Consider the following 16,676-nt stretch of genomic DNA (forward strand, 5'->3'; position numbering starts at 1 on the left):
TTTGCATGCACATGCAAACTCCATCCATGCTCACCCCTTTCATTCACAATCTGAACATATGCCAGCCACTGACACAGAGACACCTCCTTTTGGATTAGACTGACCAGGCACGACCTGACCACGACTCTCGCTCCAGTCTCCTGACGCTGCAAATGGATTTTGGGTGATTGTAATGGAGGTTTTATGAATGTGGTTTGGGGGTGGGGAGTTGGGAGGCGTGAAGGGAAGGTTCTGGCAGTAGACAGGAACGAGGCCTTCCCCTGAAGTCCACAAGGAAGGCACCCAGACCCAAGTCACCCTCCTAGCAGCCCTACCTATGGCCCCTTGCCTGCACACTGCCTAGACAGGGAAAGAAGCCAAAAGTGGCCAGTCTGAGTTACTAAATCCGACCTTGGTGGAGAAAGGGAAACGCGTCAGTTCCCTGGGGAAGTGGCTGAGCCCGGGGCGGCCACAGGCCCCTGGGCTTCTACTCCAATGGAACAAAGTTGCTCAAATAGATGTGACGCTTTGTTTTCAAGCCCAAAATACCCTGTGGTGACGGCCGGAAGTGTGACCGCGGGAGGGAAGTAGGGCAAGAGGGGAGGCTTCATTCGAGTTTCCATTGCGGTGACTTTTTCTTTCGTTTGGGGTCTAAAAGAAGCTTTCTCGCCTCTCTGAGAAAGGGTTTGGGCAAGAGAGGAGTGGGGTTCCGAGATTTGGGGCTGGGGGACCCATAGACTCAGTCACCTGCCCCCTCCTTGGAGGCCTCTGAAAATGATCCTGCCTCGCCCATTATCTGAGTTTTATCTCAGGCCACCTGGTGGCAGAGCGGGAAGCCAACCCAGGATTAGAGGGGCTGAGGCAGGGGCAAGGTAACTTTGCCTTCAGAGCTTGACATGCCCTACTATACTTTGATGCAACTTTCTTTTTTACAAAGATCCTGTTTACATCAAGTTTTTCATAATAGCCAATAAACTAGGCCATAGCTGAACTAAAACTCAGACCCACATATTTAGATTCAATATCTTTGATAAGACAGCAATATACCATTGCTGGATCCAAACACGAGGAGGAACTGCTAGAGCAGATAAGATCCCAACCTGGATGCCCTGCCACTCTCTGAGCCCTGGTCCTAATCCATTTTTCCTCATACCCTTTATCACCACCTCAGGCGTATTTATTTGTCCCCATTCTGAACACTCCTCAGACCTGTGATTGGCAGCAAGAACTTGGACTGCTTTCACTGATGCCTTATCCACAATGTGTGACAACATAGTAGATGCACAATAAATAATTACCCCCCAAAATTAAAAATAAATGGGAGGAAAGGGATGTCATCAAACAGTTTCTTGCCTCTTAGAGACTTGGTAATTCAAAAAGGTTGAGGCCTGCTATATACCAGACACAGGTGCCAGGAGAGGGGCAGTGGCCAGGGACGGGGGAGAGAGGGGCTACAATCATACAAAACTATTAGATACTGCCATTGTGGAGCAAATATTTGTGGGGAGGGTGGGAGATAGACGTTTATCAAAAGACGACGGCCATACAAAGTTAAAACTTAGGCAGGAAGGAGTGCAAAGTCTGGGGCAACATGTGGACTACCACCTGAAAGGGGGGCATCCCCAGGTAGGCTCTTTTGAGTGTGCTGGGGCACAACTGAAGGATGGAGGCTTGCTTGGAGTGCAATTCCGAGAAGACCCAGATCCTCCACCAGGAGGGGCGGTCCAGGGAAAAGAAAACAGGGCGACTGTGCACGCTGAGACTCGAGTTGACCAGACAGCGTCCTGGGTCCTGAGGATCGCGCAGGCCGGCGGGTCCTGGCCCCTGGCACCGGAACCCCAGGTGGCCCTGGAGCCTGGAGGCCGAGCGGCGCCGCGCACGCCGGGGGCCTGCGAACCCGGGCTGCAGTTCAGAAGCGGCCGCGCGGCCTCGGTCCCTGGGTGCTATTTACCAGCTTTTAATGACAGTAGGGTAATCACTCTAATGAAAAACTCCCTCGGGGCTCGGGGCAGCCAGACTGCGATGAGGAAACCGGGAAGCATTTCGGAGCCGCCAGTGAGTCACGCTGAGTGTGCAGCGAGCCGGCCTGCCGCTGAGCGCGAAGGACTCCCGGGTCCCCTTCCCAGCTCTGCACCACGCAGCACTGCCCCTGGAGCGCCAGGAGCTAAGGCCGCGGGGATGCCGCACGCAGCGGGGGCGGGGCGGAGGTGGGGCGGTCCTGCCCTTAGAGCACCAGCCTGGGCTGACTGACTCTCCTGGCCAATCCACCTGCAAACCCCATTCCCCACTGCCACCCACGGTCGTGCCTGAGAGGGTCTTCGGCGCCCCCTTCCCCAATCAAGACCTTGGCTCTCCAAGTTCCTGAGTTTTGGAGGGGGGCCACGCGCTGATGTGTTCAAGACACCGCCAAAGATCCCAGGCTACGCACGGATTCCCCACCTCTCTCTCTTGGAGACTTTCTCTTCGAGTGCCTCAGTTTCCCTGCCTGAGTAGTAGTTGTAGCTCAAGATTCTCCACGCCACCACCCCCCCCCTCCACACACACACACACCCTGCCCCCGGGTGGCGGGAGTATTAATTACAGTTTGTTCCTGGCTTTGAAGATGAAAAATGCCAAGGATCATTACCACTCAATTAACGGGGCTATTACCCCTTGAGTTTATGTCTGATTAATCCTACCCCACCTCACCCCTCCCCAAACCTGGGATCCACGTTTTTCCCTAGTGCCCCTTCCTTGGCCATCCTGTCTCCCCAGGATCCTTCCTTCTGGAGTTCAGACTGGAAATGAGCCACCTTTCAGGAGAGAGGAGCATTTAGCACATTTCATCTTCTTAACAGGTATTTATTGAGCTCCCCAATGAGCAGAGCAGATGAGCCCAGTCCTAGCTGCTGGGATACAGCCATGAAGGTCACATGTCCAGTCCTTGCCCTCATGATGCTTACATTCTGGTAGGCACCCAAATGTCTAAATGAGATCTGGTATGTAGCCAGGGCTCCCTTCTGTCCCTGTTTCTCCCTTTAGGACTTTCATCTGGACCACAAACCATGATCAGGCTTAGGCCAGGCAGGCACTTAGGATGAGTCTGGTGAGAACAATGCTAATAGATTCCAATTTCAGAGACAAAAACAGGGAAGTCAGCATAAAGAGGAGCAGAAAAAAATCTTTAGCTTCTTGTGGGACCCCCACTCCTCTTCCTTTTCTCCTCTCCCCTCTTCACTTGGGGTCTTCTTAGCCCTTCCACAAAAATTTGGTCAAGCCTCTTCATCCTCCACCAGACTGTCCCCTTCCCCTGAATAGCTGCTTCCTCCAAACCTGGGAGCTGTCTCTTTGTACCTCCTGTAGTACATTTATCATGCCTGGATGTGATCTTTTCCACAGGAGCTTTGTTCCCCTTTTCACATTAAACAGCCTGCTCCCTGAGTATAGAATCCTAGTGTCACTTTTGTTTCCTTCTCCAAAGAGTAGCAGGAAGTGTTTGGTAGACTTAGGTCTCTGTGATATGAGAATGCTGAGTCCCAAACCCAGAAGCCCACCCCACCCCCAAATGAAATTCAACTGCATAAGAGGGTCCCATCTTGTGAGGTGGGGAGTGGGGGCTGGGGGTGGACTTAGGAAGGAAGGGACCAGATGGGAAAGGTGAAGTGGAGCTGGCTTCTCCTCAAATCAGCCACCTTACAGAACCAACTGGACACCCGAACTGGATCAGGCAGCTTTTATCAAGTACCTACTGGGGACAGGGACAGTACCTGGAGGACAAAAATGACTAAAACTCCCTGCCCTCAGGAAGCTTGGATACCATCTCTTGATTTTTGGCAACTTTCCTGGGTAATCCTGGGCCAGATAGTTCTGAACAACCCAGATGATTCTGCAGTATTGAGAGATACTTTTCCTTTGCCCCTTGACCACGAGCCCTGGCAGGGAAGTCCATGCCATCAGCCAGGGTCCCTGGCCAATGTGCAGTTCTCCAGCCGGAGGAGGTTCCATCTGGGCCCTCGGAGTGATGGGATGAGGGCAGGGCAGCCGCAGTCCCTTAATGCAGTGGCTGTAGAAAGAGTTTCATTTCCCAGTATGACAAAGGTCAGGAAGTCCTACCTAAACCAGCTGATAAAAGGTATTGTTAATACAACCAGGATTTCTAATTCTGGGCCCCAAAGAGTCATTAACTGCTTTTTTCTGAATCTCAGATTGTTGACTACATAGAACAACAAGAAAACTAAAAGTGTGCCTCCAGCTCCTCACCTGGATGGACGAGGCAAAGGGCCAGGATTTTTGAGGCTGAGGAGGTTGCTAAGGCTGGAAGAGAGAAGAGACAAGGACTTGGGGACTGCAACCCTCCCTGCTTTCCTAAATGGACTTTTTAGGGAGGAGAGGAACCTGTTAGACTTCCATTCAGCAATTACCCCATGGGCAAAGTCTGCACCCAGCAAGAGGTAGTTGTATGGCAAGCCACGGAGGTGAGAACTTGCCCTCTTCTCTTTCATATTCTCCCCCCCCCTTTACTCCCCCTGACTGCCTCCCACACTGCCCCCCCACACTCATGCCTTTTCTGGTTCATTTCAATTCACAAAGTTCCTCTTTCCAAAAAGCCCCATCCCCTGAGAGGCCTTCAACAGAGACACCATCCCTCTCAGCTGAGAAGGGGCTGTCCCACTGTGGGCCCTGGGGGAATGACAGACCCTGGGAGCACATGACTCCACGTATCCTCCATGACCCCCTGAGCTAACCTCATGGCAAGCCCTCGTCCCTTGACCCCTCCCTCCCCTGAGCTGAGGATCCAGCCCAGCCCTCCAGAACCATAAATGTATTAGAAATTCTAACAGATTCAAGTCAGGAACACACAGATTAACAGAACGAGGAGGAATTTAGAGGTAGGTTATACAGTCCAACGCTTTCCCAAAACCAGGCATAAGAAAGGCCCAGACCTACAGTCATAGAAGTTTACGGCAAAATCCAGAACTGCTGATCCCCAGAATGGTATGGTGCTTGAAATTTCTACCATAGTGCACTTGGCTCAGATCTCACCTTCTACATCTGTCCTTCCCTTTCTGTCCCCTGGCTGGCCTGACCCCGACCTCTTGACACTGGGACCTGCCTTGGCAAATAATTCACTGCTGTGGACTTCTGTCTTGGGAGTGGTCTCAGGACTATCCATCTAAGGGGCTTGGGGCCCTCATAGCAAATGTACTTTGTAATAAGACTTTCTCTCTCTGGTCACCAGATTTCCCTGAAATTACCTAAAATATGACCAAAAACACCTTCATGATTATAATGAGTTAGTTTGAATGTAGACACAAACAGGTGTTTAAAATGGAAGTATGTGATTGACTTGGGGAGGATCCTGTGTCCTTTGACACATCCTAGGGAAGGGGGGGCCCAAGCTCACAATAGCACAGTGGCCCTCACATCCACCGAGAGGCCCTGGCAGAAATACTACTCCTCCCTGATCTCCCTGGGAATGACGAGGGTCGTACCCCTTTATTCATACGCACACCACCAACACCAACACCCTAGTAAGGGCACCTCCCCTACCTCCACACTGGATCCAAAGGGATACTGGGATGCCACGTTCAAGTTTGCCTTTCTTCTATGCATTGCTTTCTCCCCAGGTTTTATACTGATTCACGCTTTCACCCACATCTACCATCTCATTTCTTGCCCCTGACATGGCCATAATGGGAACAAACATTAGTGTTAAGGACATTCTTTTTGGAGGCATGCAAGGTGAGTTCAGAAGTCAGATCAGCTACTTCAAGGCCAGGTAACTCCAGCAAGCTACTTACTCTTCCCAACAACTTAGATCTTTGACTTAGAAAGAAAATAAGTACAGTCCTAAAAGCTTCCTCACAGGACTGTTATAAAGACTGAAGAAAACAAAGTGTGTCCACAGGCCTGGACAAGGCAGGCATCTGACATCAGTCACCTCCATCTTCTGGGGCTACAGTCTGGAACCTCTACAAGCCTAAGATTTCTGTTCCTTCGGGGAACATGCTCACCTCTGAATTAACCAGGAGCCTCTAGCTCTTCAGGAAGCCTGCTGGGTTGCCAATGGTATTTCCCCTTCCACAGGCTTCTAGGCAAAAGCCTCTAAGCTGATTGTCATTACCAACGAAATGCCAACGGCCTCCAGAACCGAAGGGAGGTTCTGGTCAGGGGGACTTCACTGGTGAGCTGTGGTTCTCCTCTGCACCTCCTGTGCAGCAATCCAAAATGGAAAACAATGGAGGACCCTCAAGAGAACTCCATTCAGGAGTAATCCCACCAAGGTGGCCTTCTACACCAATGCTTGTTATACCTTGAGCAATCTGGTCATCTCTCTGCTCAAATCCTCACAGGTCGTGTCCCCAGGCTTGATCTTATGTCATTAATGAGCACCTACCATTTTTCAGGTGTCAAGCTAAGTACTGAACTTAATTTCTTTAAAGTATCTATTACCCTCTCTAAGCATTTCCTTTTAAGATGCAAATACCCTCTGAGAATGGCAATGCACTAAATAGCTAATGTCCCAGGTTGTGTTCATGGGGTGAGGTCTTTCTTGAAAGACTATGTTTAGCAACAAGGAGAGCTAAAGTTCAGAGTGTAGTGGTGACTATGGAAAAAGGGCCAAGCCAGAGTTGTGACTTTGCTCTTTTCTGCAGTGGATCTCAGACCATATCTCCTTCCCTTACCCTTCACCAAGACAAATACATCAGCTCCCATACATGCTGCAGTAGTCCCTGTAAGTGCAGCAGCTGAGGTTAGCTGGATTCCCTGAGAGAGAGAGCAGCCAAGGCCTGGGCAGCCTTGGCTCTGTTGTAGAGGGGCCGCCTGCCTGCCTGCATTTCACCAGCCTGGGGGTTGGGGGGACGCTCTGAACCAGTGCCTACTCGCTCCCCAACAAGTTCAGGGCTTAGAGTTCAGGTAATTAGGCCCTTGGCAATCTCACCTAAGCCCGCCAATAAAACTGAAACAAACACCTTCAGCTCCTCTTCAGGAGGGAGAGAGGAAACGAAGAGGGAAGGAGGGAGGACAGGGGAAAATTTTTTTTTTTCTAAGCTGAATTCCAGCCTTGGCAACCAGAAGAAAGAAGGCTAGTATTCTACAAAGTAGCCACTCCAAACACTCTACCATATTCCACAATCATGGTCATCCCTCTTGCCACAGAACCCTGGCCTCCTTCTGCCACCATTATCCAGGTGACAGTCAACACCTTTTGGCACTGCCACTGGAACAGGAAACATACAATGAGGGCCTAAGTTTGCAGGGCTAGCTTTCTCCAACATGGCTACTTTAATGGTAGAAAAGAGAAGGCACAGCATCCTGCACCCCCCCCCATCCCGGGGAGCTATAGCCACCCCTCAAGAAAGTCTAAAAGGGTGCTCCAGAGTGTTCAAGAGTGACTGGGGTGGGGAGGGAGGAGTGGAGGTTCACCAGATTGGAAGGCAGGGAAGGATGGATGTGACAGTACAATAAAAAGACAGTAGAATGCATCGGACATCACTTTCCTATGTTCATATATGATCGCACAACCAGTGAAACTCCACAGCATGTACAGCCACAAAAATGGGAAGTTATACTCGATGTATGTAGGATTATAAAACATAAAAATAATTATTTAAAAAAATTTTAAAAAGAGTGACCACATGACTTCTTGTTACTCTGGTGTTACCACCAATTGTTGAGATCTTAATCCTTGTTTGCGCTCCTGTAGAATGGAGACCATTTCTTAACCATGCTGTGATTGGCATGCTGTCCAACACTCAGATAGGAATTTCCTTTTCTCCATAAATAATAAAAAATATTTCTTGTTGATATGGGATGGAGTTCCATACCAAGCCCTTTTTTCTGGATGGTCTAAACTCCTTTCTGGGATACACAGGAAGAAGGGCATTTCTGTCATATGGGAGTGTGGGAAAGACGAAGTTTAATTATAATAATTGCCATTTGTTGATTGCTTGCTAGGGGCCTAGCATAAGTAGTCTACGAGGGTTCTCTAATTCTTACATGGTAGGTGTTGTTATTATTATCCCAATTTACAGATAAGAAAACTGAGGCTAAGAAAGACAGAGGTTTGCCCAAGGTCACACTCAAACTTTAATGAACACTTGACTTGAACTGAATGCTCCCATTCTATACTAAGAATTAGTAGGAAAGAGGGGTAGGGCATCTTGCTCCAAAATACTCCTATCTAGTCTCCCCCAGCAGGTAAGCAGGCCCTAATACAGTCAATAAGCTCTGCTACAAATCCTCCTTGGGAGCAACAGGTCCATCTAGACTCTAAAGTTGGAGAGCCTCCTCTGGAGTGGATGTACCCTTCCACCTGCGATGGAACCTGGAAGCCTTCAAGGAACCAAAGGCTACCATTGCCTCTGCCTTTCCCACTGCAGGCTCCTGTGGTTCAGGAATAAAGCTCCCAGTTCCTCATTGCACGTCCTCCAGGGAAGAGATCCCGACAGGTGGAAAGTGGGTGCATTGAGGGATCCTGGGAGTTGAATTGAGCCAGAGGCTTCTCGCTTCCTTTCCAACACCCCCGCAAGAGCTGAGTTGTGTCTCGTGCCGGGAGACGTGGGCAGTGCAGTCAGTCTTGGGGTCTGCGGCTTGTCCAAGACAGAGGACCTCGCAGCATCACCTGGCCCTGGGCAGACACCCTCAGGGAAACACATAACCACATCCTTGGCGTGCACGCGCAACAGAAAGCGCCCCTGAGGAACTAGGACTGGGACTGGCGCGCCCAAAGCTCGCGGGTTCCCTCCTCTCCCCGCCCCTCTCTTACCGCCAAGCTCTAAGGCCAGAGGCCCCAGCAGCTGGCTAATTTTTCACGCCCCCCAGACCGCCTCCCTAGGTGACGCTACAGCCTCTACGGTTCCTTTAAAGGCTGCGGGTTCCGTTCTTCTTTCCTTTTCCACTGGATGCCAAAATATGCAAATTCGGGGACCGGAATCTGCAGCCAAATAGAGAAGGAGAAGGGGCGCGGCCGGCACGTCACCGGATCCGCTCCTTGTATGGCTCTTCCCGGCTTGGCCAGCCGCCCCGCGACCCTCCCTGCAGCCGCCAGGGCCCCTCCCGCATCCAGCCCGGCTCACACCGCCACCCACGCCCCCCGACCGGCCGCTCGCCCCCCTCCCCCAGAGAACCGGGGGCGGGAGGCGCTGCATGCCCTGATTCCGGCCGGAGCCAGGGACCGCTGCAGCGAGCTGCTTCCCCGCGCCGCGCGGGCGGAGGAGAACCCGGGGGCGCTGTGCCTCCCCGGCATAGGAATTGGGAGCCTGGCGGGAGAGGCGGCGGGGGTGGTGGAGAGGGGGCTCGCGGGCGGCGGGAATCCCTCCTTTCCTAAGAACTAGAGAAGATCCGGGGGAGACCGGGCCCTCCCATCCTCAGCTTTCCATGGAGTGGAGTGGCGGGGAGGGAAGGGAGGTTGTCATCCACCCCCACCACAATGCGCAGCTCGGGAGTTCCTCCCACACGTCCCCTGCCCGCATGGCCCTCCCACGGCGTGAGGCCCGGGGATCCTCTCTTCTTCCTTGTCAACACTCCCACTCCCCCTGAGAGATGCACGGTCCCCCAACCCCGACTCTGCAGCGGGGGACGCGGGATTCACCGTGCCCACGCGGCCACCGAGGAGAGAATCCTCCCCCGCCAAGCCGGTGTGATTCGGGGTCGCGCCTCTGTGCGCCCTTCCTCTCCTCCCCCTCGCCTGCGGCCCGGCCGCGCGCGCTTTAGGAGCAGGCCTCGGGGAACACATCACCCGCCCCCGGGATCCGCTGCCGCTCGGGGAGGTGACAGCGCTCCGGGTCGGCATATAGGCCGCGCTTGACTGCAGGGCGCGGGCAGGCAGCAATAGGACAGCCCTGTGGAAGGCGAAGCGGAGGGTAGAGACTAGGGGAGGCTGCGGGGGGGGGGGTGTTCAGAGATCTTGGGTTCGGTGTTCTCCTGGTGCAACTCAGCGGCGGCCCTTTCGCAGGCAGCAATAGACAGCGACTGTGCTGGGGCCTGCTGGGCCCTCCTGCCATCCTGTGGCCAAAGGGGTTGTTTTGGAACCGTTAGGGAATTTATCTGGGACTTGGTGCACGTGTTTTCGATCCTAAACTTCATTTCTTCTTCCTCACCACCAAAACCGCACATCTTCGACTCCAGATGAGTGGGACTTTTGCCTCCCGCGAAACCGATTGGCAGTTACAACACCCCACCATCACCGAGTTCAACTGGAAGTCAGCTCCGTGCCAGGGGTCCCGGAAGGGGCAGGGGCTGCGAATTAGAGTGAGGTGTGCACCAAAGTTCTCAGGATAATGGACCAAAGAGCCCTAACACCTTGGAACCCCCAGGCAAAGGGAAGCACTCTCGTTAGAGTCTGAGTAGGGTCCTGAACTCTAGGGGCGCCTCAGGAGCACAGTCTGAGCGCATACCTTCCGGGTTCCCCAAGCAGCTTTCAGACTACCAAGGGGACATCGTCGGGTGTATTCAATTTTCTTTCTCCCTCCTGGGGTTGCTGTAGGCCAGTTGCAACCCCAGTCCACCCCCCATACATGCTAATTCAGTTCTCAAAAAAAGCGCGCGCACGCGCGCACGCGCGGGCAAACACACACACACACACACACACAGGCTTGGTTACTGGTTTTTCCACTAAGCACTAAGCACTGCGTGCTGCGCGCTTTGCTTTCAGCAGCATCCCTCTTTCACATTTTCCTTCTCTTTTTTTCTTCCACTTTTCTCTTTTTCTCTCTTTATTTAAGAGCGGCGAGCGATGCGGGCGCTGCACGTTGGCTGCGGCCCGCTTCCTGCTTTCTAATGTTCCATTGTGAGGAGCTTCCATTGTGACGTCGCGCCCCTTCGGCTGGGCTTTGTCTGTCCATATATGGGCAGCTACGTCACGGAGTTTTCCCGGGGCTCAGATAAATAGGCTGGTGGAGTTCCCTGGCTGGGAGCTTTTGGGCAGCAGTGAGCTTGCTAGGAAGCGGCGGGGCTGGTGGTGGTGGTAGCAGCGGCGGCAGCGGCGGCAGAGGCAGCGGCGGCAGAAGCGGCGGCGGTGGCGGCGGTGGTGGCAGATCGGGGGACGGGGGGGTGGCGGGCGCGTGTCTGTTTGTAAGATCAATACTGAGGCCGCGTCCGACCCCTTAGAGCCGAGATCACCCCGAGCCCAGCCCCCACCCCACCCCCCGCACACGCCCCACCCCCCACGACCCAGCCTCACACAGCACCAGCTGAGGCACCCAAGAGGATTACCCCCTTTGCCCCCCTCCCACCCACCCCCCAAAAAAGAGAAGATCCCCTCCCCTGGCCCACCCCTTCCCCTCTTCCCTCCCCCCTCCCCCCGAACTTTCCCTCTCGCATGCTTTTCCCCTGCACCACGGATCGCCTCTCCGATGCCGCTTGCCTGGAAGCTGCGTTAGGAGCGAGCGGCGGCGGCGGCGGCGGCGGTGGCGGCGGCGGCGGCAGCTCGGGAGTGCTATGACCGGCAAACTCGCCGAGAAGCTGCCGGTGACCATGAGCAGTTTGCTAAACCAACTGCCTGACAATTTGTACCCCGAGGAGATCCCCAGCGCGCTCAACCTCTTCTCTGGCAGCAGCGACTCGGTGGCCCATTACAATCAGATGGCTACAGGTAAGGGTGGCAGGGAGGCTGCGAGGCAGCAAGGAAGGCAGGGGAGAGGAAGAGAAGGAAGGAACGAGCTAGCGATGGATGGATAGATGGATGGATGGATGGATGGATGGATGGATGGAGAGGTGGGGGCGTGCTGGGAATTTTCTGGGGGGCGAGTTGCTTTTCCCACCCACTCCTCCCGCCCTCCCCGATCGGGAAGGCTCGGTTGGCGACGCCACGGTAGAGGCTTCTGTTCTCCCGGGTGGGGGCAGCCGCCGATCGGAGGGAGGTAGGTGCGAGCTGCTCTGGGGTTCTCCCTCCCCACGCAGGGGGCCCGATCTCTGGGCTGCACGCAAGGCGTGGTGCTGTCGCCCCCTTTCTCGGGAGGAGCCCAGCGTCTTTTTTCACCCGCGCTCTCCCCCCTTACTCCCTCAGCCTCCCACCCGGGATGGAGCCATGTGCGGCGTGGAGTCCCCGCGGTGGGAGAGGTACTGCGACGCTGCCTTTCCGGGGCGTTCAGCAAAACCGTGGGGGTGTGGGGACGGCTGGGAGAAGGAGGGGGCTCTCCCGCGGGGTTGGGGGTACTGCCACAGGGGGCGATCCTGGGACCCGGGAGCTTGGGAAGGGCGGCCGCTCCAGCGCTGGAGACACGGGCCGGTTTTCCGCCGCCCTCCACCCTCTCTGGCTGGGCATAGGCTTTTCCCCTCCAGCAAGAGCTGAAAGCCCCTTCAGGCCAGGAGGAGGCTGGGGACCCGGGAGGCGACCGGAGAGCTCCCTTTGCGGGCGGCACCCTTCTACGCTCCGAGGACAAAGCGTTGAAGCGCTCTGGGTCCGCGACCCAGGCGCAGCGCGCGTAGGGGGCATCGCCCTGGCGGTAAAGGCGCGGCGTCCTGGAGTAGACAGGGCCAGGGGAAGAGGCCGAGTTGTGTGAGCTGGAGAGCGAGAGCCCGGCGCGCTCCGGGTCTGAAACTACCTGTAGCTGCAGCTACCTGCCCGCCCCACCTCGGGAAGAACAACAATGCTTCTCGCGCGCGCGCGCGTGTGTGTGTGGTACGTGAGTGTGTGCGCGGCGTGTGCGGTGTGTGTGCCGCAGCCACTCCACACCCCGATCCGTAGTATTTTGCTGTATCCAGGTTGCGCCCGGGAGCGCGGCACCGCCCGCTTTGCGCCGGGCCCAGCGTTCCTCTTACCCCATGCGCTGCGCACTCCAGCCGGCCGCACCCTCCTCACCTGGGCAAGGACCTGGGCGCCACGGCCTGGAGCCGACTCGGCTTCACTCACCCCTCCCCTCTCTCCCCCGCTCTCCGCAGAGAATGTGATGGACATCGGTCTGACCAACGAGAAGCCCAACCCGGAACTCTCTTACTCGGGCTCCTTCCAGCCAGCCCCCGGCAACAAGACCGTGACCTACTTGGGAAAGTTCGCTTTCGACTCCCCTTCCAATTGGTGCCAGGACAACATTATTAGCCTCATGAGTGCCGGCATCTTGGGGGTGCCCCCGGCCTCAGGGGCGCTCAGCACGCAGACATCCACCGCTAGCATGGTGCAGCCGCCGCAGGGAGACGTGGAGGCCATGTATCCGGCGTTACCCCCTTATTCCAACTGCGGAGATCTCTACTCGGAGCCCGTATCTTTCCACGATCCCCAGGGCAACCCCGGGCTCGCCTATTCCCCCCAGGATTACCAATCGACCAAGCCAGCCTTGGACAGCAATCTCTTCCCCATGATTCCTGACTACAACCTGTACCACCACCCCAACGACATGGGCTCCATTCCGGAGCACAAGCCCTTCCAGGGCATGGACCCCATCCGGGTCAATCCGCCCCCTATCACCCCTCTGGAGACCATCAAGGCGTTCAAAGACAAGCAGATCCACCCGAGCTTCGGTAGCCTGCCCCAGCCGCCGCTCACGCTCAAGCCCATCCGGCCCCGCAAGTACCCCAACCGGCCTAGCAAGACCCCGCTCCATGAGCGGCCCCATGCGTGCCCGGCGGAGGGCTGCGACCGCCGCTTCAGCCGCTCGGACGAGCTGACCCGGCATCTGCGTATCCACACGGGCCACAAGCCCTTCCAGTGCCGGATCTGCATGCGGAGCTTCAGCCGAAGCGACCACCTCACCACTCATATCCGCACGCATACGGGCGAGAAGCCCTTTGCCTGCGAGTTCTGCGGGCGCAAGTTTGCGCGCAGCGACGAGCGCAAGCGCCACGCCAAGATCCACCTCAAGCAAAAGGAGAAGAAGGCGGAGAAGGGGGGTGCGCCCTCCGCGTCCTCGGCGCCCACCGTGTCTCTGGCCCCCGTGGTCACCACCTGCGCCTGAGGCTCGGGCCCCCAGATCCCCTCTTTTCCCCTCCAGTGCCTCCGGCTGCTCGCCTGAAGGCAGCGGGAAAGCCAGCCACGGAGGCTCAAGGGCCGCGCCCTGGCCTCTCCATGGACGTGCGGCCCTTTGCACCCCTTCGATGCCCCCCATTCCCATCCTTTCACACCGGCCAGCGGTCGAGGGCCAGGCTGGACGCGCCTTCCCCTCGCTGTCCCCCACTTAGCCAAGGCGTGGGGGCGGAAAGGTGGCGTCTAGCCCGCTTTGTTCAGTTGGGATCGCCTTGATCCAGGGGCCGCTGGGCCGCGCCAAGGACCTGCGGGGGGACTGAAGGCGGGGCCCACCCAACCCTCGCCCTACCCAAGCACCTCACTGATTCCCCCCGGTGTGTCTCTTCCCCCTCGAAGACCCGAGAGGGGGAGGGGGTATGGAGCGCACCAAAGCGCAGAGCTTGCTGCCCGCCGCACGCACGCGCGCCTGCGTGCGGGGATGCGCGCGAGTGTGTGCGTGCTCGCGTGTGTGTGTGTATGTGTGTGTGTGTGTGTGTGTGTGTGTGTGCGCGCGCGCGTGTGTGAGAGACTCTTGAGCTGAACTGGGCTGTGTCTTACCCCCAAACTCTTCCCCACATCGGGTCCCCAAAGCCGCTCGGGGATATCCCAGGCTAGGGGCCTGCACGTGGCTGGAGGAGATGGTCTTCCATCTGCTCCGAAATAATGTTTCTTACAGAAATGCCTCGGATGCCGCCGCCGCGGTGCTGCTGCAGCCGCTTAGGGTTTGGCCCCTCAGAACCCCCCCTTTTCCGAGCGCTTCCTTCTTAGGCCTCAGGGCAGTTTGATCTGCGGGGAGAAAGAGCAGCCATCACTGAGCCTGCCTTTTAAAAAATGTTTTCTCGGCCCCCCTTTCCAAAATCTATGCTCCTGAGTTTGCCCTCTGCCCTCTCCCTCTTCTTTCCCCCTCTCCCTGACTTCTTCCCCATGTCTCTCAAAACCTTTTATCAGAAAGGCAGGCCTCAACCAGCCACTCAACTTTGTTTTTTCACTCTCATACCTATTTCTTCTTCCCACCATTCATGAGAAAGCTGGTCATGTTTTTTGTTGTTGTTTGCTTCTGTCATCACCAACACAACAGATAGAATTTAAATATATGTGTATGGTGTGTGCATGTATGTGTATGTGTATGTATGTGCACATGCATATATATATATATATATATATATATATATATATATATATATATATATATATATATATACACACACACACACACACATACATATGTATTCCTAGCAAAATCAAATCTCTAAGGTACTTGGTTATCCGGCGCAGTGCACTGGAATAAAGAGAACTAGTAGGCATATACAGCTTTAAATGATTTATTTTTATGAAAATATTAAATGATGAAATTATATCTACATGTTTGTATGTATGCGTGGATATATATATACACATATACATACATATATGTGTGTATATATGCACACACATATCTCTGTCCAAATTTTCCTCTAAGTTACATGAGGATTTTTTGCATTAATCCATGTTGATGAATCAGGCACATCTTTTCCATTCCCCAGTCTCACCTTCTCCCTGCCCTACCTCACCTCTTCTCAGGCGCCCCCTCTTCCCCAGCTGTCCTGCCCAGCCCTTCCTCACACAGAGTGGCCCTTTTGAAGTGGAGAAGTAGGGAAGGGTGCTCTCTGACACAGCTCCCAGCAGTCTTGACTGAATGTACTGTTCCCTATTAGCGTTATTTCTCCTGCGGCCAGTAAGCTGCCCAGAGAGAAGGAACAAAGGTCTGGAGTTTACAGAATGTCTGTTTTTAAAGTCACTTTATGCGTTTCCCACTTTTTTTTTTTTTTTTTATAAAAAAGCACCGTTTTTGGTGGTGGATAATAATACTAAGAGGACTCTAGTGAAAGGGGAGAAAAACTCAAAGAATAGGGGGATTGTGAATTTCCAGGTACTTGGGCTTTTTGTAGAAGGAGAGAGAGGAAGATGAAGTTTGCCAGGAGGGCCCATATTTTTTCAGCTGAAGGGTAAAATCTTTCTTTGCAGAGACAGTATTTTGCTGAATACTTTTTATAATGTGATGATTATTAAAAAAAATTGGTCACTTCAAAGCTGGAAGGAGGAATCAGATATCCTTTAATATTTTTTCCTTGCTCCTCCTGGGATATGCATGTTACTGCATGATTACTCTGAGTTTTCCTTTGTTTTAATAAAACTGTTCTCAGACATTTAAGCTAAACTAAGAGAAAAATAACTTTGTTGCCAAAAGGTTGTGCTATCCAGATTTTTTTTATATGTCTGCATGTTTTAAAACCAACAAAAGAAAATGCACTCTAACTTATGTGAACTGAGAGAAAAAAATCAGGTTTTAAACAGGAAAACCTATGGGGAATGATATTTTTTGAAAGACTTTTGTACAAAGTTGAGTACTTAGAAAAAGACAAACCAGATGTAATATATTTTGTGGATGTTTTTATTTCTTGGATTTATAGTACCTTATACTAAGGTTAAAAAAATGCTTGATATTGTGAAAAGGTGAGATTCTTCACCAACATTTCATTTGCTCCTTTGTCACATTGTTATGCCAATATAATATAGTTAATGAAAACAGCATTTTTAAAAACCGAAATATTGAAATGGTGTAATGTTGTACCATTTGCACTGTGAGCAAATGCCAATACAGTAAATATATTGTGTTTGCTGACAATCAGCCGGCCTTTAAATCTCCTTATTTTATTTCTTGTTTTCATAGCATAAAGTTTTGGTTTGGCCTGTTTTTTGTCTTGTTTTGTTTTTGGCTGGTGGTTTGTTTGATAGG

At 53.7% G+C, this 16,676-nt stretch overlaps 1 protein-coding gene across 3 annotated transcripts; it reads left to right on the top strand.

The window, feature by feature from the left end:
* Positions 1-11,256: 11,256 nt before the first annotated feature.
* On the top strand, positions 11,257-16,635 carry Egr3 (early growth response 3). 3 transcript variants are annotated; one of them, XM_040292985.2, is made up of 3 exons: positions 11,424-11,554; positions 11,969-12,021; positions 12,844-16,635. In XM_040292985.2, exons 2-3 carry the CDS (start codon positions 11,982-11,984, stop codon positions 13,851-13,853), a joined length of 1,050 nt encoding a protein of 349 aa, XP_040148919.1. In that variant the 5' UTR covers positions 11,424-11,554; positions 11,969-11,981; the 3' UTR covers positions 13,854-16,635. The 3 variants fall into 3 exon arrangements, with proteins under 3 accessions (XP_005329375.1, XP_040148919.1, XP_021584802.1); XM_005329318.5 differs by lacking the exon at positions 11,969-12,021 and having other exon boundaries at positions 11,257-11,554; XM_021729127.3 differs by lacking the exons at positions 11,424-11,554; positions 11,969-12,021 and adding an exon at positions 11,718-11,822.
* The last annotated feature ends 41 nt before the right edge of the window (positions 16,636-16,676 follow it).

Source organism: Ictidomys tridecemlineatus, chromosome 14 (assembly GCF_052094955.1).
Source record: "Ictidomys tridecemlineatus isolate mIctTri1 chromosome 14, mIctTri1.hap1, whole genome shotgun sequence".
Lineage (NCBI taxonomy): Eukaryota > Metazoa > Chordata > Mammalia > Rodentia > Sciuridae > Ictidomys > Ictidomys tridecemlineatus.

What these genes read in the sequence shown, in the direction of transcription:
- Egr3 (XM_005329318.5), top strand. Translation starts at nt 11,401, where the DNA reads ATGACCGGCAAACTCGCCGAGAAGCTGCCGGTGACCATGAGCAGTTTG. An exon ending in TTACAATCAGATGGCTACAG is followed by an intron (nt 11,555 to 12,843) that starts GTAAGGGTGGCA and finishes CGCTCTCCGCAG; the next exon opens with AGAATGTGATGGACATCGGT.